Consider the following 27,964-nt stretch of genomic DNA (forward strand, 5'->3'; position numbering starts at 1 on the left):
CTCCTGGGCTCAAGCAATCCTCCCTCCTTGGTCTTCCAAAATGCCAAAGTTACAGGCATGAGCCACCACACCTGGCCTGATTTTTGTTTTCCGCTGTTTTCCATTGTGAAAGCTAGATCTTTGATGTGGAACTTTTGCCAGTTAAAGTGGTTTAGTGAGATGGGTCCAGAATTAAAACTAATTTAGTACCTTAGCTTATGTGATATTTGCATATTTAATGTGTATTTTTGTGAAAACTTTTATAGCCTTTAAATTTCTTATTTGGCAATTTTATTCACCTAAATCTACTCAAGAGTAGTCTATAAATTAAGTATATTTGGAGTTTTCTTAAAGAAATCTGTAATTGTTACTTATAAAAACTTGTTTTCATTGGTAAGGAATAAAAAACTGCCCGAAGAGGAGGTGGACAGCAGTAGGACACCATGGTTATATGACCAAGAAGGTGAAGTACAGAAACCGTTTATCAAGACTGGATTTGCAGTGTCTGTAGATAAAGCTACAAATAGTAACCGCAACAATCAATCAGATACAAACGGGAGAAGATGCCAGTTTGATGAAGAATCATTGGAAAGCTTTAGCAGTATGCCTGATCCAGTTGATCCAACAACAGTGAGTAAAACATTCAAGACAAGAAAAGCATCTGCACAGGCAAGCCTGGCATCTAAAGATAGAACTCCCAAGTCAAAAAGTAAGAAGAGGAATTCTACTCAGCTGAAAAGCAGAGTTAAAAACATAAGTAAGTATTGAAATTTGTTGAATTTCAGCCTAACGTTGGTAATATTACTCTGACATGTTGACATATATATAGTTTCAGTAAGCCTAGATGGGCAGGTGCTTTTCTAGACTTCACTGACAGTCATTTTTAATTACATATATATATATATATATAATATTTGAAATAGGGTTTAATTTTCTGGATTAATGTTTTTGAATATCATATAGATAAAACCAGTTTTAACGCAGGCTGGCTTTAGTCCTTCTGAAACTAAACTCATACTTTACTCAATCTTGCCATTGAGTATCGTATGAAAGTTTTTTAAAAAAAGTTTTAAAAAAAATTTAAGTTTTCTTTATGGTGTTAGCTGCATACTTCTTAAAAAATAGATTTTCTCTGATTTTTGAATTTTTACTGAGGTGTACTAGGTTAAAAAAATCTACAGTGTTACAGCTGAAGGATATTCTTTTCATGCTTGCAAAGGATGGGCTCTGGCCTTGAAAGGTGGTTCTGAGTTTAAGGAGATAATATTTTGTGCTTAAGGCCAGGCAGGGTGGCTCATGCCTGTGATCCTAGCACTTTGGGAGGCTGTGGTGGGTGGATCACCTGAGGTCAGGAGTTTGAGACCAGCCTGGCCAACATGGCGAAACCCCATCTCTACTAAAAATATAAAAATTAGCTGGGCGTGGTGGCACGCACCTATAATTCCAGCTACTCAGGAAGCTGAGACACAAGAATCGCTTGAATTTGGGAGGTAGAAGTTGCAGTGAGCCAAGATCATGCACTGTACTCTAGCCTGGGTGACAGAGTAAAAAAACGAAAAAAAGGTGGTGTTTAAGAACAAAGTATTCTAGGCGTATAATCAGTAAAGTTTGAAATAGCATTGCACACTGCTAACTCCCTTTCTTGGAAGTTCACAACACATACATAGTAAAGGCCCTGAGAAATCCTGCAGTAAAAAAATACACTTGTAAACTTTGGCAACACTCATCTTATTCACTTTTGGATAATGAAAACCACAGATATAAAAGAGAATGTTTGCACATTTTAAGAAATTTCAGTAATTTGTCTATCCTTGAAGTCGTTGGCTCCTACCTTGAATCCCATGTGAAGAATCTGACTGATGGTTTAAAAAGCAAATTTGTACAGGAGTGACAGGTGACATTTTTCTTAGCATACACATTATCAGCCTTGAAGTAATTTTCTGGTTGTAAAGGTTTAGGAGGAACTGATTTATTTAGTAAATTAATTGGTAATTTGAAGTTGTTGAAAGTTACTGTGCTTTTCCAAGATTACTCTTGGTGCTACCAGAGAACATTTAAGTAGATAATGGCCATTTTGAGACCGGCCCTTTAGACAACTCAGAACTTTCTATTTCCTGGTGCCTTACACCCACAAAGATGCTCTTTGTCATATAAATAAACGAAGAAAAGCTAACCTTTTAAAATAAAAGCATTGTCTCATTCAAATAGTTAATTTAAATCTGCCAGGGCAATACTTCTTAAACTTGTAGGAATCCAGTGAAGTGCAGATTCTGATTCATTTGGGTTAGGGAGGGACATGAGAATCTGCCTTCCAATACAGTTAGGTATTGCCAGTATTGGTCTGTGGACTGCACTTCGAGTAGCAGATTTTAGAGGAACCTTAGCTAATTTTTGGCTTTGTTCACCTAACTGTAGAAGTATTGGTATGTTTGTATTTTTCTGAAACCCCTTTAAGGCAAAGACTGGCCTTCTGATCTTTGTGCTGTCTTCCTTCATATTGAAGGATAAAAACACCTGCTGGAAATGTATATTCACATTTACTCAACAGGCATTCAAGACCACCTGGTGGTGAGAGCCCCACTTTAAGGCACACACACAAACATAATAGGCTTGATAGCAGAATCAGACTATACATAGTAGAGCCAAAGTAATTTGTGGTAAAATCAAACTAGCTAAATCACTGCTATTCAAAATCTGAACTGTGGACAGGCAGCATTACATCATCTGGGTGCTTATTAGAAATGCAGGCTTTTGGACCTCACTTTATGCCTACTAAATCAGTATGTATTTTTCTTCAGTATGCATTTTAACAAGATTTTTTTATATGAAGGAAGTGTTTTGATATGAAGATACGCACATGAAAGTCTGAAAAGTACTGAGCTAGACCATTGGCTTAGGTTGTTTTGCTCCTTTTGTGCTATAGGAATAGTCAAGATTTTTTTAGAAAAAAGGATTTTTACTATATCGTTCTTTTGTTTTTGAGACAGAGTTTCACTCTTTTTGTTCAGGCTGGAGTGCAATGACAAGGTCTTGGCGCACTGCAACCTCCACCTCCCGGGTTCAAGCGATTCTCCTGCCTTAGCCTTCTGAGTAGGTGGGATTACAGGGAGATGCCACAATGCCCAGCTAATTTTGTATTTTTAGTAGGGATGGGGTTTCTCCATGTTGGTTGAGGCTGATCTCAAACTCCTGACCTCGGGTGATCTCCCCATGTCAGCCTCCCAAAGTGTTGTAATTACAGGCGTGAGCCACTACAAACGGCTGATTTTTTTTTTATTGTATCTTGAAGTGCTGCATAGAGCCGGGTGAGGAAAAGTTTGGAAAGCCTGTCAGATTATTGTAACGATAAGAAAAGTGTAGTGTTGGGTACAAGCATGATGAGAGGAATTGGTAACAGATACGACAAATATTTCAGCTAGTGGGAATTATATTCCTGTCTTCAGAAATATAGTACAGCCAGTTACACTGTCCCAAACTTATATAGATTGATTCCTAGATATGTGTGTTTGTGTGTGTGTGTGTGTGTGTGCATGTTGGCAGTCTTTCAGAAGTAGCTTGATAAATCTCATTTAATTTTGTTTCGGTAATGTGTTTTAATCCTTAGAAGGTCTTTGTATGTGAAAATACATGTTGCATGTGAGGTAAGAATTTATAAATTATGTAGTATCTTTTAAACTTGAGATTAGACTTAGACCTTATGAGTTGAAGGTAATGTCCTACCTGAGTTTTTGTGTTAACCAACCTATAATTTTGTTAAACTATACTCGTCAGATATTATTAGAGAGTAGGAACCTAGATTTTTGTCAGTCTTTCCTTGGAAAATTGGATAAAACTGTTAAGGTGCTGACTTCTGGGTTCTCACCATCCTTGCATCTTTATTTCTTCCTTCCTCCCTTTCCTGTTGCTCACTGATGAACATGGACATTGAAATAGATGTCAAACATTAGGCAAGGCAAGACCTAACAGAGTTGTCTGGTAAACAACCAATAAACTTTTTGTCTTTAGAGAGTTATTAATTACTTAGAGAAAAGAAGAGTAGTCCAAGGTGCCATTTCTCTGTGTCCCTTGTCTCACACTTAGAAAGAAGGACACCGAAATAAAAGGGGCTGGCTAACAATTATTCCTTGAATGGTGAGACACTCTGTTGCTGAAGAATCAATGCTATACTGCAGCTAAGCCTGTTCTTAGACTTAAGATGTACCTTCGAAGGGTGAGGAAGAAAGGTCTCATGTTTCATTAGAACCTGACAGGAGATGGGAAACTTTCCTGACAGAATCATCCCGGGGTGAGAGGGAGGTGAGTGGAAAATGTCCATCCACATAGCACCTTCTCCCAAGCCTCTCTTGTCCATATTCCAGGGTGATTCCATGGCCTTCTGCCAAGACAGCTTCCACTGTTATTTAGACCTTAACCTCTCTGTACTGTTGGGATATGTGCAAGGTCTCTAGGGTGCCAGGGCTGAACTGTTTCCCTTCAGTGGAGGCCCAAATAGAAGTACTGTTTCTTCTATTCATGCCAGCCCCTCAGGCTGAGAAAAACAATGAGAATAAGGGGAAGAGTGGTGAAGTGTCATAGAAGATAACACCCTTAATCTCTTACCTGTTGCTCTCAGTAATGAGCATCATCGTTACTCTTGCTATTGTTAGACTTTCTGGCCTAACCAGTGTTACTCAGAAGTATTATTCACCTTCATTAATTCTGCTCTTCCTAAATGATTACTATCAAGATGCTGAAGAGAGAAACAATTCAGTCACACATTAGTATCTTAACTTTGGAAATCCAGCCTTTGATGCTTTTAATTTGGGACTCATTTGTAACACCATAGTTTTTTTCTCTTTTCATAGCCTTCTAATAATTACAGCATGCTTCTCTTCACAGTTTCAGCTGTTTTAGAGGGTGACTGTATGTATGCTTTTTTATAGTACCTATTGGGACTCCCCATTGAGAATTTCGTATATGCCACATTACCAGTATTTTAATTTTGATTAAAATTTATTTAGCACCTTTCATCTGATACAGTAACAGCAGTTAAATGTTTAATTTCACTTATATAAATGTTCATGTTAGAATAACATACTCAAATTTTTTTCCTTTAGATCGTTGTATGTTACTAAATTAACAACAGTACTACCAGTCATGTCATTTTACATACTACTTTGAGCACTCATACCCTTTATAGCTGGACTGGTTTTATATTGAGATCAATAACAATCAAGAGGGCTCTTTTTCAGTAAATTTCATGCAGGCTGGGTGGCAGTGACTAAACTTTAGGCTGAGAGACCAGTGAAAGCACCTGGAACCTAAGTTTGAGCTGATAAAGTCCTTGGAAACAGAGAGGGAGGGTTGACTCCAGATGGTTTATCACAGATAATAAATTGATAACATTTTGGGAAATTGTTTGTTATTAGTAGAGCAGCTACGGTGATCCAGAAGTTGCAAGCAAGCAAGGCTTTAGGAAAGTCTGCTGGCTCTTTCCTAGAGTGTCAGGAGCATGGTCAGAGCTCCATGATTTTTGGAGAAAGCTATATTGGAAGAGATCCATTCATTTCCTCTTATTGTTGACCTTGACCGTTCACCCCAAGAGTAGCAGTCTTTTGCTACTTCAAGCTACTAGTTGGCAGAAGGGTTATTGAATAAGTAGGTGGCAGTCTTACCCCGTATGTGGGAAAGCATTAGTCTTTGCAGCTGAGGAGACTAAGCAGAAGAGAAGCTTCTTCTCATTGTCTTGATGAGGGACTGGCAACTTCCTAGGGAGAAGGTTGCTTAACCACAGGAATGAACTTCCATGCACTCTTATCTTGCCATCATTAAAGCTATTCAGCATTTGAGTCCAGCCTTAAGAGAAGGTGAGAGTCATGACTAGACCAGTGAATATAACAGTGCATATAAAAGGGACCTAATTACCAGAGAGAAAACAGAAGCAGACTACTAGAACAGGCAAAACCTAGTGAAAATAGAATTATTGAACAAATACACTTGAACAAAAAAGGGCACATAAGCAGACTGAATTATAACAAAATCTTTAGAGCCAGAAAAAATTGACCTTCATTTTTAATATGTAGATTATTTGAAAAAGAGGACATGTGCTATAAAGTTCCAAATTACTGGCCTAGAAAATCAAGGGGAAGAATTACGTCATTAAATGGAATGAAAGTACTAACAGATAAAATCAAGAGAAAATGCCGGGTGTGGTGGCTCAAGCCTGTAATCCCAGCACTTTGGGAGGCCGAGGCGGGTAGATCACGAGATCAAGAGATCGAGACCATCCTGGTCAACATGGTGAAACCCTGTCTCTACTAAAAAGACAAAAAATTAGCTGGGCATGGTGGCAATTGCCTGTAATCCCAGCTACTCAGGAAGCTGAGGCAGGAGAATTGCCTGAACCCAGGAGATGGAGGTTGTGGTGAGCTGAGATCGCGCCATTGCACTCCAGCCTGGGTAACGAGAGCGAAACTCTGTCTCAAAAAGAAAAAAAAAAAAAAATCAAGAGAAAATGATGAGAGGCTTACAGGAAGTTCCAAAGTAGGGGAAAAAACAGGTAAATAAGCAATAATTAAAATAATAGGTGGGATAAACAGAGACTTGAGACTGCAGATCAAAACAGCTGACTGTTGTTATCTAGCCAGCAGAGAAGTGAGGGAAACACAAACACCTATCCGTATTCTGGTAAAGACCCTGAATTCCAAGGAAAAAGTAAAAATCTTCTAAGCTTCCACATGAAGGAACAATTTGCAGACAAAGAAAAAGAAGAAAACTGACACCAGGTAATCTTCCTTATCACACAAGTAGTAGTTGAAAAAAGTGGGATGATGCTCACACAGTTGACAAAGAACTGCAACTCAAGAATTTTGTACCCAGCCAAGGGACCCTCCACATGTCAGAATGAAAAGGAGACACTAGCTTATCCTATCTGAGGAAAACTAAAGAACAACCTATGACTCAGAATAGAGGCCTTTATACAGGGGAAGATACAGAGGAGAGAGAAGAGTTTAATAAAGAAAACAGTAGATCAGTCTCTCACTAATATAAATTCAAAAGTAAAAATACTAGCAAATTGAATCTGCCAGTGAATCAAAAGAATTTTAGACTATCATCACTAGAGTTTATTTCAGACATGTAATGATTTGTTACAAGGAAATCTGTCAACAGAATTTATTCTATCAAAAGGACAAAAGTCACAATCATAATAGCAGTAGATTAGATAAAATTTGAAACTATTTTCAAGAAAATTCAAAGTAAAATGGGTATAAGAAGGCAGTTATGCCTGTAATCCCAGCACTATGGGAGGGCAAGGCAGGCGAATTGCCTGAGCCTAGTAGACAGAGGTTGCAGTGAGCCAAGATTGTGTCACTGTACTTGGGCTTCGACAACAGGGTGAGACCCAGTCTCAAAAAAAAAAGGGGCAGTTATTTAAGTCTAATAAAGACTGTTAGCCAGTGTCAATCACAAACACCTGAAAACACTCCAGGGCTATTCCTGTCTAAGTTAGGAACTAAACAGGAATTCCTTCTCTACCACCATCATTATTTACCATTATTTTGGAAGCATTATTTCAAATAATTGGAATTAAAATATTGGAAGAGAAAGGAAACAAATGTTACATTTTGTCTAATGGCATTTTTGAATACTAAGAGCTCAAGAAACACTGGAAAGTAGCTACTAGAGTTACAAGGTAAACTGTTAACGTGGCTGGTTATGGAGTAAGTGTGTCAGTATTTTTCTGTTGTAGTAATATCCAGTAGCATGGAAGTGGAGAGGAATGCTTTTATAGTAGTAGTACCCAAAGTGTTTTGAGTTGGCAGGGCGGTCAAATGTAAGGAATAAATTTAACAAGGAAAGTGCTAGGTCTATAAAAAGCTATAAAGAATTTTTGAAGAACATCAAAAAAGATTGAACAAATATAAAAACATAACCATGTTCTTTAAGATGGAAAAGATGGAAATGCATAAGATTAGTAAATACCAGTTCTCCTCAGATTAATACATACTTTTAATTGGATTCCATTTTGAGTCCTCAGGGATTATTTTTAAAATTGAAAAACAACAATAACAAAAAAACCTCAAAGCTTATGTGGAAGGACAGATGCTTCCTTCTGTCCTTCCACATAAGGAAGGACAGAATAGACAAGAAAAAAGTGAACTAGGTAGGACTTGACTTAGCAGATGTTTGATCATACTTTATAACTTCTGTTTCTAAACGAATGAAAATGGCATTGGAATAGCTAAATTGAACAGATAAAGTGTCCAAAAATAAAACCCCAAATACTGGAATTTAATATATTGACTGCGTATATTTTAATTCTGTGGAAATAGCTTAGGTATAATCATTATCCATATAGGAAAAAAAAAAAAAAGGAATCCCCACCTTGTATCACATATATACCAAAATAAATATTTTTAAAACTTAGGAGGAAAATGTCATAGGATATATGTATAACCTATGGGTTGGTAAGACCTTTTAAACCAAGTCACGTCACATAAAAGATAAGAAAGGCAAACATATTTGACTACTTTCTTTCTATTATGAATGTTTGTATATGTCAGATAGGATTCTTAGGTTTCCTAGTATTAAAAATTGCTAACTTGGAATTCTAGTAGAAATTTGAAGTCATATCAGGGCCACCGTATAGTTACAATTGGAGTATACTCATTAAGATGAGTGAGTATCAAAGGAAGGTTAGAAGTTATTACTGTTACCCCGTGCTTCCAAAGGATATTACAAAGAGATCTCCAAGACATACTTATGTTTTGTATGTAATTTATACTAGGCCTTCCTAGCATTCTAAATTGAGTTACCTGTACTGTTTCACTATGGAAACTGATTTCCCTTTAAGTTTGAGTTAGTTGCAACTGATAACAGTTGTCACTTTTTTTACTCAAGGGTATGAAAGTGCCAGTATGTCTAGCACATGTGAACCTTGCAAAACTAGGAACAGACATTCAGCCCAGACTGAAGAGCCTGTTCAAGCAAAAGTATTCAGCAGAAAGAATCATGAACAACTGGAAAAAATAATAAAATGTAATAGGTCTACAGAAATATCTTCAGGTATGTTCTTTTTTGGTTTGCATTAATATAAGGAGGTCTTCAGCTTAGATTTGAAGAGCTATAATAAAATAGGTTTTAAAATTGGTGTATCACATTTCTATCATGTGGACGGTTTTATAGTGGAGATTATGGTGTGCATTCCTTGATATTGGGAAATATAAACTGAAAATATTTTTTGTTATACTATTTAATAGTTATGGACACATTTTAATAAAATTCTTTCTAAACAAACAAAGGATAGTTACAGTTGTGGAACTCTTTTCAAATTCTGAAAATCTTATCTGAATAAGCATTAGATATGAAATCATGTCATCCTCTGCTTCGATCCTTTGGCTCACTGTGCCTACAGGATAAAGTCTGGATGCCTTCATGGACTGTATATGGCCATCTGGGATTTGGTTCCTTCCTGCCCTTCCAGACATTTCTCACCACCTTCTGCCTTGAAATTTATTCTTTCTATGGCACTGAACTTAGCTGTGACACTCTTTCTCACCTCAGTAGCTATTTTTTCTACCTCACGTCCTTACTGCCTTTTTTGTAAGCTCATTTCTTTGCTGGACTCTTAATAAAATTTTAATTCTGGAACTGTGAAACTCCATTCTAATCCAAGCTGGATGGTTTCCCCTTCCTCCTTTTTGTTTTCCTTGTAGCTTGTCTAAACCTATTTTGTAGCCTTAATCACATTAATAAAGTATTTACTTAAGTGTCACTCTTTTGAGTCCCTTGGCAGCAGATCATACTTTCTTGTATTTGTATGTTAAATGTCAGCATAATACCTGACACATGGTAGGCGCTGTGTTTAGGGAATCAAAGTCATCTGTCTTTGCCACCATTCTAATTTAAATAAGCACCAGTAGTTTACTGATTTGTAAAGAATATCTCAAAGAAATATGGAGAGAGAGAGAGAGGCAGTAAATAAAAGCTCATAATCTTAGTTGTCAAGGCCCTTGTTTAAATAGCAGCTATCACTTCTATCATGCTTCATTATTTTCAAATTTCCAGCAAATCTCATTTGAGCCTCATAATGCAGAGTTGGTTTTATTTCTGTTTTTCAGAGGGAACATGGTCAAAGAGGGTACTTTTTTTTCCCCCAGCACTCATAAAGGCTCAGTAATATAAACTGGTACATCTTTTCTGGAAAGCTTCAGAAGCCATGCCCTTAAGCCGGTAATTGTACATATAGGAATCCATCCTAAGGAAACAAAAGGGAGAAAAAAAAAATGAAGATTTAGCATTGTCTCAACAGTATGATTTCAACTATATAGAAACAAAAATTTGAAAAATGCTTGTAAGAAAATGCATCAAAATGTTAATAGTGATTTTATCATCTTTAAACTCATTTCTAATAAGCATTTATCATTTTGTAATCAGAAAAGAAACCTCACATTTTTTTGCATTTTGAAATGGATTTTTCAAGCTCATATTACTAGGAAATGGTAAAGCTGAACTTAGAATCCTGGGCTTCTGTTAGTCTATGTTCCTTTCTGCAAAAACATCAATCCTGTTCTCAACCTAGAATTTTACTAAAATTTTATAATTTTCATCTCCTTTTACTGTCTTTACCAAATAGTGATATCTTAAAAAAATAAACAGTCAGAGGTTGAAGAAGGACACTAAACTGAAAGTCTTAATACACTGAGTATCAATTACTTAATAATTGGACATAGTATTTCAGGCCTTATTACTGTTACTTAGAAAAATATGACTGAATTTTCGTGAGTTAAAAATATTTGAATAGTGCCGGACGCGGTGGCTCAAGCCTGTAATCCCAGCACTTTGGGAGGCCGAGGCAGGTGGATCACAAAGTCAAGAGATCGAGACCATCCTGGTCAACATGGTGAAACCCTGTCTCTACTAAAAAATACAAAAAAAAATAAAAAAATAAAAAAAATTAGCTGGGCATGGTGGCGCTTGCCTGTAATCCTAGCTACTCAGGAGGCTGAGGCAGAATTGCCTGAACCCAGGAGGCGGAGGTTGTGGTGAGCCGAGATCGCACCATTGCACTCCAACCTCGGAAACAAGAGCGAAACTCTGTCTCAAAAAAAAAAAAAAATTTGAATAGTATAAATATACACGAGTTTACATATTTAGATTCTGAAAAATTTTTTTTTTATTTTGAGATGGAGTCTGGCTCTGTTGTCCAGGTTGGGGTGCAGTGGCACAATCTAGGTTCATTGATACCTCCGACTCCCAAGTTCAGGTGATTCTCCTGCCTCAGCCTCCCGAGTAGCTAGGACTGCAGGCATATGCCACCACACCCAGCTAATTTTTTGTATTTTTAGTAGGGTTGGGGTTTCACAATGTTAGCTAGGATAGTCTTGATCTCCTGACCTCTTGATCCACCCGCCTTGGCCTCCCAAAGTGCTGGGATTACAGGTGTGAGCCACTGTGCCCGGCTCTGAAAATACTTATTTTTAATTATTACTCTAAAATTCTTTATAGCATAATAAAGCATGTTAGTTTTTTTAAACTCTATTCATAATATATGATTACTAGAGTATAGCATATATGACTGCTAGTATTAAATTATGCAGTCCTCTTCTCCCTTGTGTGTTGTGGGAGGTTCACGTTAATGTGATTGCTTCTAAAAATGAATGATAGAAGTTTATTATGATAGTTATTATCAGTTGCATTAACATATGTTCATAGCAAACCTTTTGAGATTTTTTTTTTTTTCTTGAGATTATTTTTAAGTAAAACATAAGCCATACCTGCCTTGTGGTAACATTTAGTTCAGGCAAACAAATTTAAAGAAATTTGCTTATTTCTTTTTTTTCATTCATTTATTCATATTATAGACCCTGTCTTTACTACTCATACACATTTTATGTTCATCCTTATGTCTGCCCTTTCCTACAGCACATGCTAGGAGAATACTACAGCAGTCTAACAGAAATGCATGCAATGAAGCGCCAGGTAACAATCTGCGTAGTTTTGGTGTCCACTTTCTGTTAATTTTTTTCCCATTGGTCCTAAAATTCTCAGTTTTATTGTTCTGATTTTTTTCTTTTTTAGATTTAGCTTAGAGTATACATGTAATGTGACTATTGTTAAAGCTAATTTACATTCATAAGATGTGAATATAAATATTCTGAAGCCTTTCAAATATAATTCTTGGTAAAATTGGCTGCTTTTGTTTTCATTTTCTGTTAGTCTATGTAACCTAACCAACACATTCATAAGAATAATAAACCTTTTTCATGATTTAATACTTGATTGGAGGTTATTTTGTGCTTTTTAAAATGCTTAAAAGCATTAATATTTCTTATAACTAGAAATATAGTTACTTTTATAGTTTATTTTTTCCTTTTTAGTCAACATCTTAGAAAAGTTAAATCATCAAACAAAACAACTATTAAATGCAAAGGCTATAGTAAATAAAGATCATGGAAATTACAAAGATTCCAAAATACTACTTTAGTCTCTAATACAAATATTCTCATTAAACATGATTCTGTATGACAGTATTTAAGTTGAAAGTTTGCGTATCAAATTTTTACCTGGATTTTTTTCCCATTAGTAGGGATTTCTTTCAGAGATAGTTTTGCCTCCTGCTTATTATGTGTCATTTTTGTAATAGTTCATATTTTAAAACTAAGAAGTTTAGTGTGTCACTTCATTTTATACCTGTAACTGAGGCAAAATAGGGAAGTTGCATGTTTATTGTTATATGTAATTAATATATTTTTCTATTAATAATCTAATACTAGTAATGCTATTTTATGCTTGTAGAAATTGAGACCTGAAGATATTAAATTATTAGCTAATTGGTGGGAAGTTTTTCTATTAGAGCATACTCTTTTTGCATTTTCTTATTCCACCTCACAAAAATGAATTAAATCTTTATAATCTTGTATACTCAATTGAAAGCACAATATATTAAAATACTCAACGTTTTAAATTTCTTTCTTAGGTACTTATCACTCACTGATTTTTGCAGGACTTAGAATATTTTACAAGCCATTTGTGGTTCTACTGTTGATCTACAGTTTACAGAATTTGGTAGCTAGAACTACTTGGAGATTTTTATTCCATAGAAAACTCAAAATAGGAACAGTTCCTAATTTGCCTGAATTAAGAGTTTCCTAATGTTCCTAAATTAAGGTTATGACTGTATACCTTTGAGTGTGGTAATTTTGTGTCATGAACAAGTAAATATAGAGAATTGTAGCTAAATAATTGAGTGATGCCTAGATTCTATGAAACTGAACACTTCAGTTGGGTCATTTGCTTGCTCCTGTATACACTGAGTATGTAAATAAGACACTATGGTGAAAGTGACTTCTTATGTTAGGTTACAAATTTGGTTACTCATCAGCACAGGACTTTTCTGTGTGATATATAAGGTTTGAGAATTAGTAGACCAAAATGGATAGACCTTAATCTAGTAGCTGTCATTGGCAGCAGTTTATTCTTTTTTACATTAACAAAATATTAAACTTGCTTTTCTGTAATGAAGTTCATATTTGCAAAACCAAGCAAGAAAATTATTAACACTTAGCTTATTTCTAAGTGTTAAAAGATTTTCACTGATTTTTCCCATAAAATGTTTAATATTTTCTGTATATTATGCTCAGAAATAAACATGGTTCTTTGTAATGCTAGGTAATGTTAGGCATTAAAATTTTATTTTTAGTATAAAATGCATATCTTGATATCTTAAGATTTTCTCTTGGTAATTTTAAGCTTCTTTTCTTCTTTAAAAGCCCTGAAATAGAATTGTGTAAAATAGAATTTTTAATTAAAGCTGAGAGTAACGATGCTAGCTAATAAAAGTTGTCATGAAGATATTTCATCAGTATTAACTTTCTGGTCTTTTATATATTCCAGAAACTGGGAGTGATTTTTCCATGTTTGAAGCTTTGCGCGATACTATTTATTCTGAAGTAGCCACATTAATTTCTCAAAATGAATCTCGTCCACATTTTCTTATTGAACTCTTCCATGAGCTTCAGCTACTTAATACAGACTACTTGAGACAGAGGGCTTTATATGCATTGCAGGTATCTGGTACCTAACATCGTTTTTCCTACCCTATTATCACCTCCTTCATGATTACGTCTGGTTGTTTTCTTAGACTGAAGCACGTACCATGTGAATTTGATCTGTTCTCTGTGTGCTTTCTTGACATTTTATTTAAAATTTTTGTATAGCTTAAGTAGCGTTATTTTTTTTTTGAGTACTTTTTCAGTGTTTTATCTACTTCTTCCTCACACTTGGGAGGGTAGAAATACTAAATTTGTCCTTCCATCTGATTTTACTTTTAAATTTGTAACATAAATGTATGATTAAGCATATATGTTTTATATAAATAATGATCTTATTTTCTTATTTAGGATATAGTATCCAGACATATTTCTGAGAGCCATGGAAAAGGAGACAATGTAAAGTCAGTAAACTCTGGTACTTGGATAGCATCAAACTCAGAACTTACTCCCAGTGAGAGCCTTGCTACTACTGATGATGTAAGCTGATAATGATTAGTGAAATGTAGACATAATTTTGGTATGCATTAAATAAAAGTTAAATAGGTTATTGTCAAATTGTAGGTAGACCTAATGTATTTGATTTTTAAGCTTTTTGGAAAGCTGGGTAAAATGTGTTATTTTATTTGGAGGGCAAGATATAGTATGCAATCAAAATATGGTAGCAAACACCAAAAATTACATATGTATGATAGATTATGAGTGCTAAAATAGCCATACTTATGTCATTATTACCCAATATAGGGGCTGACTCTTAAAAGACATTTACAAATGTATTTTGTATTTATTTAAGACATTCAGTAAACCAGGCAGCAGTCAAATTACAGTAAAAGCTCTTGAATGAATAAATACAGGATAAATCAGGTCTTTGGATTAAAATAAAAAAGCATAGACGAAGTCTTCCAGGAAAAAAGAAATGTAATTTACTGCTTTCTAATTGATGGAGAAAATTTTGAACAGAGTAAAAAGGACCTGGAAGTGGAGAAGAGTGCTGAGGAGAATGATATAAATTCAGTAAGCTGTGTCCTCCAAATAGCACTTAGCTTATTGCTGATTGAATAACTGTGACAAAACTGCTGTGATACCGAAGAGATAATGTGCTTGCATGGTGTTTGGGAATCACCTATTTAAAGGTTCAGAACTTGATTTTATTGTAAAATATTGTATGTCATCATGGGATACACTCCCGCAACCACATACAGCAAATACATTCTTTTTTTAATCACAACTCTAGCACCTGGAGATCCATAGGTAAGAGTTTCATAAATCAGCAAATATCGGCTATAGGTAGAGAGTTGGAAGTTATGCTTTCTCCCTTTTGTTGAAGTGTTAATACAAAGTTTTTTCTGAAGCAAGTTTTCTCAAAGGATTGTCTTGCCTCTTCAGATACAGCAATTGTCTTAAAACTACTAAGTTTTTCTGAATTTTTGCTCTTTAACTTCTACTCATGTTTAAAACAGTACTTCCCCAACTCATCTTTTCTGTTTAAAATGTTTTCCCAGTGGACTCTTGACTCCTTTAGTACTATAACATAAATCTGTGTCTAAAAATTACATGGTTTAAATTCACTTTTTAATGTGAAATGTAAATTAGTATAACTGTTTGCTCTTTTGGATTGTTACAACTAATTAAAAATTGTGTATTTCTTTATATGGGAAATGAAATGCGATCTGCTCCAATACATAAAAAATAGATGATGTTAAATGATATTAAGGCTTATTGGGCATAGAAATAACTTGAGAAAGAATGAACAGTGTCCATTCCTAGACTTCTTTTTCAGTAATTTTATATCCTTAATTTCAGTGCTTTAACTTTTATTCCAGTTTCATACAGGCAACATTACTTCCATTTATTTTAAGATATTTGAGCACATTGGTCTGCACCATCGATAGCACATTTTGAAAGTTGAGCTACAATTTAGGATAAAGTTAACCTGAGAAGGTTTTAAAGTTAAATGAAATTTAAAGATGCTGTACTACTTGATAAGTAAGGACTTGGGATAGTAATTGTATTTAATATTACTTTTAATTAAGTAACTAAATCAATTCTTCGATATTTCTTTTTTTTTTTTTTTTTTTTTGTAGACGGAGTTTCGCTCTTGTTACCCAGGCTGGAGTGCAATGGCGCGATCTCGGCTCACCGCAACCTCCGCCTCCTGGGTTCAGGCAATTCTCCTGCCTCAGCCTCCTGAGTAGCTGGGATTACAGGCACGCGCCACCATGCCCAGCTAATTTTCTGTATTTTTAGTAGAGACGGGGTTTCACCACGTTGACCAGGATGGTCTCGATCTCCTGACCTCATGATCCACCCGCCTCAGCCTCCCAAAGTGCTGGGATTACAGGCTTGAGCCACCGCGCCCGGCCAATTCTTCGATATTTCTTATACAACTTAAATTCAGCATTAAGGTCAACATCTTTCCTTTACTAATGCCATTTAATCAGCAGCACCACAACATCCAGTGTTCATACTTACCGATCAGAAGTAGCACTGTCCAGTAGAACTTTCTACAGTGATGGAATTGTTTTATGTCTGTATTGTCTAATACAGTCGCCATTAGCCACATGGGGCTGGCTAGTACTTGAAGTATATTTATTGTGACTGAGGAACTAAGTTTTAAATTTTATTTAATTAGCATGTGGTTAGTGGTTTTTATATTGGATGGATTTAGAGCCTCATTCTCTAGATGCTTCTAGGCCACGGTCCTTTGAACTCCGTTTATGGAGCTTTTACAAACATTTTAAGATATGGAAGAGATACATATCTTGCCCAGAGAAGGGAGAAATGAAAGTGAAACGAGGCATCTGAGAATTATAAGTCAGAGAGGATGGTATGGAGACATTGAGGTTTAGGAAGAGGAAAAAGCACTTTGTGTCTTCTCCTGATAATAATAAAATGGTAAAAGCACATCTGTCCTCATGTCTTACTTGAAGGAGCAAAAAATGGTTTCCCTATTTCTAAAATACGTTCCCTAATGCCCAGATTTCCTTTAACCAGGGACAACCTTTGATTTCAACACTGTAGATAGAAAACTTTTAAAAAGATCAGTAGTTAAGGGAAAGAACACAACTTTAAAATGTCATAATCAAAATATAAGTGAGACGCTCTACCATCATCACACTATACACAAAATTAATTTGAAATAACTTGAAGTCCTGTAAAAGCCAAAACTATTTAAACTTTTAAAAGAAAATGGGAGGAAATTATGACCTTGAAATAGGCCAAGTTTTCTTAAGACACACAAAGCACTGATATAAAAGAAAAAATAAATTAGACTTCACAAAAATAGGAGTTTTCTGCTTTTCATAAGATACTGTCAGGGGAAAATAATCCTAGTATATATATCTGACAGATGTCTAATATCTAGACTATAAAAGCAAATCTTACAACTCAGTTGTAAACAACTCAGTAAAAAATGGGCAAGAGATTTGAACAGGCACTTAAAGAAGATATATGAATGGCTAGTATGCAAGTTAAAGCCACAGAAAATACCACCACGTCGCATCGAGAATGGCTAAAATGAAAAGATTGACAGTGAGAAGTGTTGGTGAGAATGTGGAACAGCTGGAGCTCTCTCAGTCCTTACGGGAATGTAAAATTGTACAATCACTTTGGAAAGCAGTTTGGCGGTTTCTTATAAATGTAAACGTGGCATATGACCCAGCAATTTCTCTTCTAGGTATTCATCCAAGAGAAATGAATGTACGCGTCACAAAAACACTTGTACGTTAATGTTCATAGCATCTGTAGTCATGGTAGTCCCAAACTGAAGCACCAACAGATAAATGGATAAACTGTGTTATATCCATACAGTGGAATACTATGCAGCCATTGAAAATAAAGGAGCTTCTGAAACACTACCTGGATTCATTTTAGAAACATACTAAGTGAAAGAAGCCAGACAATGAAGAGTGTATACTGGCTGATTCCATTTATATGAAGTTCTACAACCAGCAGAACTGATCTACAGTGATGGAAATCATGAGTAGGGTATGGTGGTGATTGACTGTAGAGGGGTGTGAAGAAACATCCTGGGCCAAAGGAAATGGTCTTTGTCTTCAGCGAGTATGGTTATGTGAGGGTATACATTTGTCAAAACTCAACTGTACATTTAAAATGAGTGTACTTTATATAAATTATATTTTAATAAAGTTAATTTTTTAAAAATGTGAATGTGATTTTTTTTTCCTGTGAGACGACCATTAAGAGTAAAGTAAGGTACTAGACACTGTCAGTGTTTGGAGATAGGAGAATGTCCCTGAGTGTATAGAAATAATTTAAAATGTTAACTTTGCCAAATTAGAATTTTGTCAGTAGCTGGCTCTGTGTATGTTTATCTACATAATCACAGATACTCTGCAAGACTACTTATATTAGTGTTCTCTGTGACTCTGTATTCAACCTTTAATGACTTTGGTTGTATTATGTTGTTTGCATGGAATACTGAGGAAACTTAGGACTTTCTTTTAGGTGTACAATTTAATGCAAATATTTAGTTATCTCTGTTAGATTCTTAATATGAAAATCTTAACAGAAGTATTAGTGATTTTTGTGTTTGTTTGTTTTACTGTAACTTAGGAAACTTTTGAGAAGAACTTTGAAAGAGAAACACATAAAATAAGTGAGCATAATGATGCTGATAATGCTAGTGTGCTGTCTGTATCATCAAATTTTGAGCCTTTTGCAACAGATGATCTAGGTAAGCAGGATTTTTTATAATCTTAGAAATGACTTTAAGTTGATCTGGTCCAGTCTTCGACTTGTATTGATAAGGAAACAAATGTCTAGGAAGGCGAAGTGTGTGTGGTTGAAAGAACGTGGACTTAATTTATGAGTCAAAATTCAACAGTCTTCTGTTAACCCTGTGGGCAAACTGTCTAACATTTCTGACTCTCTTCATATGATAAAGAAATGGGAATCTTACCTATCTTGCTATGTTCTTGTGAAAATACAATGGAATTTACTTGCACGAGTTTAGAAAATGTTAATTTCCTTTTCCTTAGATGAAAGGTCATCCTTTAAAGTTATTTAGTTAATTAATGGAAACAATTCAGGCCTAATCATATTTTCAATAAAAATGTTAACTTTGTAATTTGAGGTAAGCAGTCAAATTTCTTAGGATAAATAATCTGTAGTGAAACCTCAAGTAACTCTAAGGTCTTAGCGCATGGCTTTTTTTTCCCCTCCCATCAGCTATAAAAAGCGGTTTAGAGGGTTGCCTAACCCCAAAGGAGCAAAACTCTAGTCCTGGACTTGGAAAGGAAATTTAAGGAAAAGAAATATATATAGATACTTGATACATTTTCTAGGCTGTGGCCAATCAAAAGATACCTGGGAATTCAATCATTCTGCCATCCAGGGCACTTAGTTGATAAAATAATGTAATTTCTGTTACTCTAGTGTTCACATGATGAGGAGAAGATTTAGATTATTTCAAAGGTTTTTTTTTTTTTTTTTACTATAAAGAAAAGGGCCTAGCTTTGCCCTGTCATTACATTTCTACTGTTCACCAAAACAAAAGTCTTCCTTTTGCTTATTTTAATTATTGAGGACTCTGAGCCTTAGCTGCCCTCTAAATGCTTATTTGGGTCTGCACTAAGTTCATCCTATTAGAGAGAAAATCTGTGTGGCCAACCCTCTTCCCTTAGGTTGTCCCTCCATTTCTGATTTGCCAGAATGCTTTGACTCCTATGTATTTTCTTTCATTTACTGATTTTTTTTTTCTTACAACCTTGTACCACTGCTGTGTCTGAAGTAAAACATAGAATTCGGAAACTTCATTGACAGGCCTTTTTCTTACCTTATTTGTGTATGTTAGGTTGGATTGTTCTCATCAGAATTTTCTCTGTATTATTTAAATGAAACAACATAATGTAGTGAAATAAATATGGGCTTCAGAATTCGAGACCAAAGTTTAAATCCCCATTCCTCCATTTAACTGTGAAACCTTGAGCAAGTTGTTTAAGTTTTCTGAAAATGAAAATACTGTCACCTACTTTACAGGATTATTTTAAAGATTAAATAAGTGTGATAATGTGTATGAAATACCCAACTAGTATAGTGTCTAGAACTTGTTAAAGCTAACTCTCCTTCCTTTTGTTTGAACTTTTTTATTAATGAATTTTGAGGAATAAATGAAAAAGTCCACTTTTACATACTCTAAAAATATATTTGTTCCAAATGTAGGTAACACCGTGATTCACTTAGATCAAGCATTAGCCAGAATGAGGGAATATGAGCGTATGAAGACTGAGGCTGAAAGTAACTCAAATATGAGATGCAACTGCAGGATTATTGAGGATGAAGATGGTGCTGGTGCAAGTACTACAGTTAATAATTTAGAAGGTATATGTTTTTGTTTGTTTTTAGTAGGTTTTGGGGGAACAGGTAGTGTTTGCTTACAAGAGTAAGTTCTTTAGCGGTGGTTTCTGAGATTTTGGTGGACAGGTCATCTGAGCAGTATACACTGCACCTAGTATGTAGTCTTTTATCCCTCACCCTTTTCCCACCCTTCCTCCTGAAACCCCAGAGTCCACTGTATCCTGCTTACGCCTTTGCGTCCTCATCGCTTAGCTCCCACTTAGGAGTGAGAACATGCTATGTTTGATTTTCCATTTCTGAATTACTTCACTTAGATTACTGGTCTCCAGCTCCATCCAGGTTGCTGTGAATGCCATTATTTTGTTCTTTTTTATGGCTACGTTAATATGCTACGGTATATAAATATACACACACACACACTTAATAAACTTGTTGATTGATGGGCATTGGGGCTAGTTCCATATTTTGCAGCTGGAGATTGTGCTGTTATAAAGATGCATGTGCAAGTGTCTTTTTCATATAATAACTTCTTTTTTGGGCAGAAACCCAGTAGTGGGATTGCTGAATAAAATGGTAGATCTGCTTTTACTTGTTTCAGGAATCTTCATACTGGTTTCCATAGTGGTTGTACTAGTTTCCATGCCTACCAGCAGTGTAAAAGTGTTCCTTTTTTACCTCATCCACACTAATGTCTGTTATTTTTTGATTTTTAAATTATGCCCATTCTAAGAGTAATATGGTATCACATTATGGTTTGTGCTTTGATTTGCATTTCCCTGATACTTAGTAATGTTGAACATTTTTTCATATGTTTCTTGGCCATTTGTATATCTTCTTTTGAGGATTGTCTGCTTACGTTCTTAGGCTACATCATCATCTTTTTTTATTTTTATTTTATTTTTTTAATTTGAAGCATAGTCTTGCTCTGTTGCCCAGGCTGGAGTGCAGTAGCTCCATCTCAGCTCACTGTATCCTCTGCCTCCCAGACTCAAGTGATTCTCGTGCCTCAGCCTCCCAAGTAGCTGGGATTATAGGCATGTGCCACCATGCCCAGCTAATTTTTGTATTTTTTGTAAAGATGGGATTTCACCATATTGACCAGGCTGGTCTTGAACTCCTGGTCTCAAGTGATCCACCCACATTACCCTCTCAAAGTGCTGGGATTACAGGTGTGAGCCACTATGCCTGACCTTAGCCCACTTTTGATAGGATTATTTGTTTTTTTGCGGATTTGTTTGAGTTCCTTGTAGATTCTGGGCATTAGTCCTTTGTCAGATACATAGTTTACAAAAATTTTCTCACACTCTGTGGTAGTCGGTTTACTCTGATGATTATTTCTTTTGCTAACAAAAACTTTTTTATTTTAAGTTCCATCTGTTTGTTTTTGTTCCGTTTTCTTTTGGGTTCTTGGTCATGAAGTCTTTGCCTAGGCCAGGATCTAGAAGAGTTTTTCCAATGTTATCTTCTACTAGAATTTTTGTGGTTTCAGATCTTAGATTTAGAAGGTATATTTTTTATTGATTAGAAGTAATCATAATTCTGTATAAATCTTTATGTGACATCTAATAATGGTTTTATTAATACTTTAATTGATAAGATGTTTGTATTATGTTAGCATAAAATCATCAGAATTTAATATTCTTTAAAATTCAACATAAAGGCATATTTATATATATGAATGATAGGCTTTGTTATGCTAATGTATCATTTTCTTTTTAAAAAATAGAAACTCCCATTATTGAAAATCATAGTTCACAACAACCTGTAAGTGAAGTTTCTACCATCCCATGTCCTAGAATTGATACTCAGCAGCTGGACCGGCAAATTAAAGCAATTATGAAAGAAGTCATTCCTTTTTTGAAGGTAAGCAATTATTTTTAAAAATTAAAAAAACTTCGTTTTGTTTTTTAATTCATACAGAAGACCTATTATAATAAAGTTCAACAGTATAGGTAAGTAAAAGAAAAAAAAACTTAAATATCATTCCTAATTTTTTCACCCTGCTAACATTTTGCTTGCCTTACCAACATTCTGTGAACCTTTCTGTACAGTTTCATACACGTGCATATTTTGCTTTTTTCATTTACTATACCATAAACTTATTTCTAGATTATTATTTTTCTACTGCATTTCTTCAGGATTTATTACCCTTATTATTTTATTTTTAATTTTTGTGAATATATTAGGTGTATGTATTTATGGGGTACATGAAATACTTTGATATAGGCCTGCAGTATGTAATAATAACATGGTAAATGGGGTGTCCATCCCCTCAAGAATTTAACCTTTGTGTTACAATCCAATTATACTCTTTTACTTATTTTAAAATATATAATTATTATTGACTGTAGTCACCCTGTTGTGCTGTCAAATACCAGACCTTACTCTTTTTTTTTTTTTTTTTTTTGAGATGGAATATTGTTCTGTCAGCACCCAGGTTGGAGTGCAGTGGTGCCATCTCAGGTCACTGCAACCTCCACCTCCCGGTTCAAGTGATTCTCTGGAAACAGCCTCTCAAGTAGCAGAGATTATAGTCCCCTGCCACCACACCCAGCTAATTTTTGTATTTTTCTTTTTAGTAGAGATGGAGTTTTATCATGTTGGCCAGGCTGGTCTCGAACTTCTTATCTTCGGTGATTTGCCCACTTCGGCCTCCCAAAGTACTGGGATTATAGGTGTGAGCTACTGCACCTGGCATTACTCATCCTTTCTAACTACTGTTTGTACCCATTAACCATCTCCACTACCCCCTACTACCTTTCACAGCCTCTGGTAACCATCCTTGTATACTTTATCTCCATGAGTTAAATTATTACAATTTTTAGCTCCCACAAATATGTGAGAACAGGAAGTTTGTCTTTCTGTGCCTGGCTAACTTCACGTAGCATAATGACCTCCAGTTCCATCCATGTTTTTGTAGATGACAAGAGCTCATTCATTTTTATGGCTAAATAGTACTCCATTGTGTATATGTACCACATTTTCTTCATTTATTCATCTGTTGATGGACATTTAGGTTGCTTCCAAATCTTGGCTGTTGTGAACAGTACTGCAACAAACATGGCTGTGCAGATACTCCTTTAATATACTGATTTCCTTTATATATCCAGCAGTGGGATTGCTGGATCATGTAGTGACTTTTGCTCTACTTTTTGATTTTTTTTTTTTTACTTTTTGATTTTTGAAGAACTTCCAAACTGTTCTCCATAGAGGTTGTACTAATTTACATTCTCACCAGCAGTGCATGAGAGTTCCCTTTCTCTACATTCTTGCCAGCATTTGTTACTGTGTTTTGGATAAGTACCGTTTTAACAGGGGTGAGATGATGTCTCATTGTAGTTTTGATTTGCATTTGTGATTATGTTGAGCACCTTTTATATGCCTGTTTGCCATTCCTACGTCTTCTTTTGGGAAATGTGTATATAGATCTTTTGTACATTTTTAAATTGGATTATTAGATTTTTTTTCCTATAGAGTTGTTTGAACTCCTTATATATCCTGGTTATTAATTTCTTGTCAGATGGATGGTTTGCAAATATTTTCTCTCATTCTGTGTGTTGTCTCTTCATTTTATGTTAGTTTGTTTCTTTTGCTGTTCAGAAGGTTTTTAACTTGATGTGATCCCACTTGTCTACTTTTGCTTTGGTTGCCAGTGTTTTTGGGATATTACTCAAGAATTATTTTTGCCCAGACAAGTGTCTTGGAGAGTTGCCCTGACAAGTGTCTTGGAGAGTTGCCCCAATGTTTTCATGTCTTAGTTTCATAGTTGTAGGTCTTAGATTTATGTCTTTAATCCATTTTTATTTTATTTTTGTATATGGTGAGAGAGAGAGGTCTAGTTTTATTTTTCTGCATGTGGATATCCAGTTATTCCAACACCATTTGTTGTGAAGAGACTGTCTTTTCGCCAGTGTATGTTCATGGCACCTTTGTTGGAAATGAGTTCATTGTAAGTGTGTATATTTGTTTCTGGGTTCTCTAGTCTGTGCTTTGTGTCTGCTGTTTTTATGCGAGTATCATGTTGTTTTGGTTACTATAGCTCTGTAGTATAATTGAAGTCAGGTAACATGATCCTTCCAGTTTAGCTCATTTGGCTCACGATAGCCTTGGCTATTCTGAGCTTTTTTGTGGTTCCATATAAATTTTAGGATTTTTTTCTATTTTTCTGTAGAATGTCATTGGTATTTTGATCACAGTTGCATTGAATCTAAGATTGCTTTGGAGAGTACAGACATTTTAACAATATTGATTCTTCCAGTCCGTGAACATGTAATATCTTTCCATTTTACGTCTTTTTAAATTTCTTTCATCAGTGTTTCAGTTTTCATTGTAGGGATCTTTCACGTATTTGGTTAATTCTTAGGTATTTAATTTTAATTTAATTTTATTTGTGTCTTGTAAATGAGATTACCATTGGCATGTAGAAATGCTACAGATTTTAGTGTGTTGACTTTGTATCCTGCAACTTTATTGAATTTGTTGGTAAGTTTTTGGTTTTTTTTTTTTAAGACATTGTCTTGCTCTGTTTATTAAATTTATCTGAATATAGAATTCTGAATTCCCAGCTAGGCGCAGTGGCTAACACCTGTAATCTCAGCACTTTGGGAGGCCAAGGCAGGTGGATCAGTTGAGGTCAGTAGTTCGAGACCAGCCTGGCCAACATGGTGAAACCCTCTCTCTACTAAGAAATGCAAAAGAAAATTAGTTAGACCTGGTGGCGTGCTCCTATAATGACAGCCACTTGGGAGGCTGAGGCAGGAGAATCACTTGAACCCAGTGTTTGAGGTTGCATTGAGCTGAGATTGTGCCAGTGTGCTCCAGTCTGGGTGACAGAACAAGACTGCAAAAAACAAACAAACAAAAAAACCTGAATTCCCGTCATATGTTATCTTGCATTTCTTTGAGTTTCCTCAAAACAGCTATTTTGAATTCTCTGTCTGAAAGGTCACATATCTGTTTCTCCTGAAATGGTCCCTGGTGCGTCATTTGGTCCCTTTGTTGAGATGGTGATTTCCTATATGGTCTTGATGCTTGTGGATGTTTGTTGGTATCTGGGCATTGAAGAATTAGATATTTCTTGTAGGCCTCACAGTCTGGACTTGTTTGTGCCTATTCTTGGGAAAGCTTTCCAGGTATTCAAACAGACTTGGGCCCCAAGCCCAAAAATGCTGTGGTTTTTGCACACTCACAGAGGTACCATCTTGGTGATCTTAGATAAGATCCAGAAGAATTATCTGGATTACCAGACAGACAGACTTGTTCTCTTTCTTTGCTTTCTCCCAAACAAATGAATCTCTGTGCTGAAATGCTGGCGATGGGGTGATGGAAGCACCCCTGTGGTAGCCACCACTGGGGCTATGCTGAGTCAGACCTAAAGCCAGCACAGCACTGGCAGTTGCCGAAGACATGCTGTAATTACTACCTGGCTACCACCTGAATTCACTCAAGGCCCTAGGGCTCCTACCATTAGAAGATGGGAAGCTAGCCACGTTTATCTTTCCCTTTAGGACAGTGAGTTCCTTTAGGCTCTTATTGGGTCCACAGATAATCTTGAGCTAGGGATTGGAAACACAAACCTTAGAAATCTACCTAGTGTTCTGTCCTACTGTGGCTAAGCAGGCCTTTAAACCTCAAAACAAAGTCCTTCTCACTCTTCCCTCCACTTCCCACAGGCAGAGGAGCCTGTCTCTGCGGCCACTACCACCAACACTGGCCCCATAGTCTACTAACATTCACTTAAAGCCCAAGGCCTTTTAATCAGCTTGTGGTTAATGTTGCCAGGCCTGGTATTCACCCCCTTCAGGGCAGTGGGCTTTCCTCTGGCCCAAGGAAGATCCAGAAATGCTGTCCAGGAGCCAGGTTCTTGAATTGCGGATCTCAAGAGCCTGCTAGGTGCTCTATCCCACTGTGACTGCATCGATACCTAAGGTGTAAGTCAAAGTCCCCTTTTTTCTCAAGCAGAAGGAATCTTTCACCATAGCCACCACAGCTCAGTATATTTTAGGTCTCACCTGAAGCTGGGACATCTCAGAGTGTCGCCCATGGCATACCACATGGTTATCCCTGTTGATTCTGTTGGTTATTCAGGGCCCAAGGGCTCTTTTATCAGCAGATGATTAATCCTTCCAGGACTGGGTCCTTCCCTTTAAGGCAGTGGGTTTCCTTCTGGCCCAGAATATGTCTAAAAATGTCATCTGGAAGCTAGGGCCTGGAATGGAGACCTCACAACTCTGTCTGGTGCCCTATCTTGTTGTGGCTGTGGCTGAGCTCATATCTAAGATGCAAAACAAAGTACTTTTTACTGTTTGCTCTCCTCAAGCGGAAGGAAGGAGTCACTTTAATTGCTGCAGTCTGTAGGCTGCCTGGGGTTGGCGGAGGGGTGGCATCAACAATTCAAGATGGCCTTTCCTACCCTCTTCAGTGCCCCTTTCAGGAATACGAAGTTAAAAGTAGGTACATGATTGCTCACCTGGGTTTTATTCTTATAATGGTGCTTTTTGTCTGTAATTAGTTGGTAAAATTTGGTGTTCCAGGAGAGGAAGACAATTGGTGGAGGCTTGTGTTCTGCCATCTTGCTCCGCCCCTGCCTTTTTTTTTTTAAATGGGTACACAATATTCATTCAAACATATTTATAAGACATATAAGTACATGTATATTAGATAATGATGCAGGCCATGCACAGCATTAAAATTTGGTGATATAACGGTGTCTGTTTTAGACTGGATGGTCAGGGAAGGCGTCTAATGAGGGAACATTTAAGCAGAGATGTAACTAAGGAGCCAGCGTAAACCAAGATCATTTTAGACAGAGTGTAGTGGCCTTAAAGTAGGAATTGCATGTTGAAGGAATAGAGGGAAGGCCTGTGTGGTGGTGGTTGGAGGATATTTGTATGAGACAGAGTTGAAAAGGGAGGCAAGGGCTAATTGTGTAAAATACTACAGGCCATAATTAGAAGTTTGGACTTTGCTCAAAGCTTGAAGGGAAACTCCTAGAAGATTTTAAGCAAGAGAGAAACAAAGTCTGGTTTGTTTTTGGAAAATTGATTGTAAGGGCATCAGGAGTGCAGTGAGACCAGATGAGAAATGATAGTGGCTTAGATATGGGTGGAGATAAGGAAATACATGATGGGGATATAGTTAGGAAATCAGTAGGTCCTACTAATGGTTAGAGTGTCAGAAGCGAGAGATCACTGTCTGGAAGGAAATAGGATTTACTGAAATGAAGAAGGCTTGGGAGAAGAGTTCTGTTTTTTGGTGGTGGTGGTGTTTTGTTTTTTTTATTTTTCGAGGCAGAGTCTCACTCTATCACCCAGGCTGGAATGCAGTGACAGGATCTCGGCTCACTGCAACCTCTGCCTCCCAGGTTCAAGTGATTCTCCCACCTCAGCCTCTCTAGTAGCAGGGAATACAGGTGTATGCCATCATGCCCAGTTAATATTTGTATTTTTAGTAGAGATGGGGTTTTGCCATGTTGACCATGTTGGTCTTGAATTTTTGACTTGAGGTGAACCACCCCCTTGGGCCTCCCAGAGTGCTGGGATTATAGGCTTGTGTCACCACGCCAGCCAAGAGTTTTCTTTAGGACTTTAAATTTGAACTGTCTTGACAACTGTAGAGTGATCAGGTAGTCATTTGGT

General features: G+C 36.2%; 1 protein-coding gene across 25 annotated transcripts in view; it reads left to right on the forward strand.

The window, feature by feature from the left end:
- The window catches only part of PCM1 (pericentriolar material 1), a 124,651-nt gene that overhangs the window by 72,502 nt on the left and 24,185 nt on the right, over positions 1–27,964 (forward strand). For 13 of the 25 annotated variants that reach the window (XM_074383979.1, XM_074383980.1, XM_074383983.1 and 10 more), the window contains 8 exons: positions 378–736; positions 8,860–9,024; positions 11,884–11,940; positions 13,855–14,027; positions 14,361–14,489; positions 18,585–18,705; positions 20,193–20,351; positions 22,054–22,190. In XM_074383979.1, the coding sequence (XP_074240080.1) occupies positions 378–736; positions 8,860–9,024; positions 11,884–11,940; positions 13,855–14,027; positions 14,361–14,489; positions 18,585–18,705; positions 20,193–20,351; positions 22,054–22,190 (1,300 nt within the window). Of the gene's footprint in view, positions 1–377; positions 737–8,859; positions 9,025–11,883; positions 11,941–13,854; positions 14,028–14,360; positions 14,490–17,685; positions 18,174–18,584; positions 18,706–20,192; positions 20,352–22,053; positions 22,191–27,964 lie in introns of those variants that run through there. The other 12 variants (XM_074383981.1, XM_074383982.1, XM_074383998.1 and 9 more) reach the window with 5 other exon arrangements.

Source organism: Saimiri boliviensis, chromosome 13, assembly GCF_048565385.1.
Source record: "Saimiri boliviensis isolate mSaiBol1 chromosome 13, mSaiBol1.pri, whole genome shotgun sequence".
Lineage (NCBI taxonomy): Eukaryota > Metazoa > Chordata > Mammalia > Primates > Cebidae > Saimiri > Saimiri boliviensis.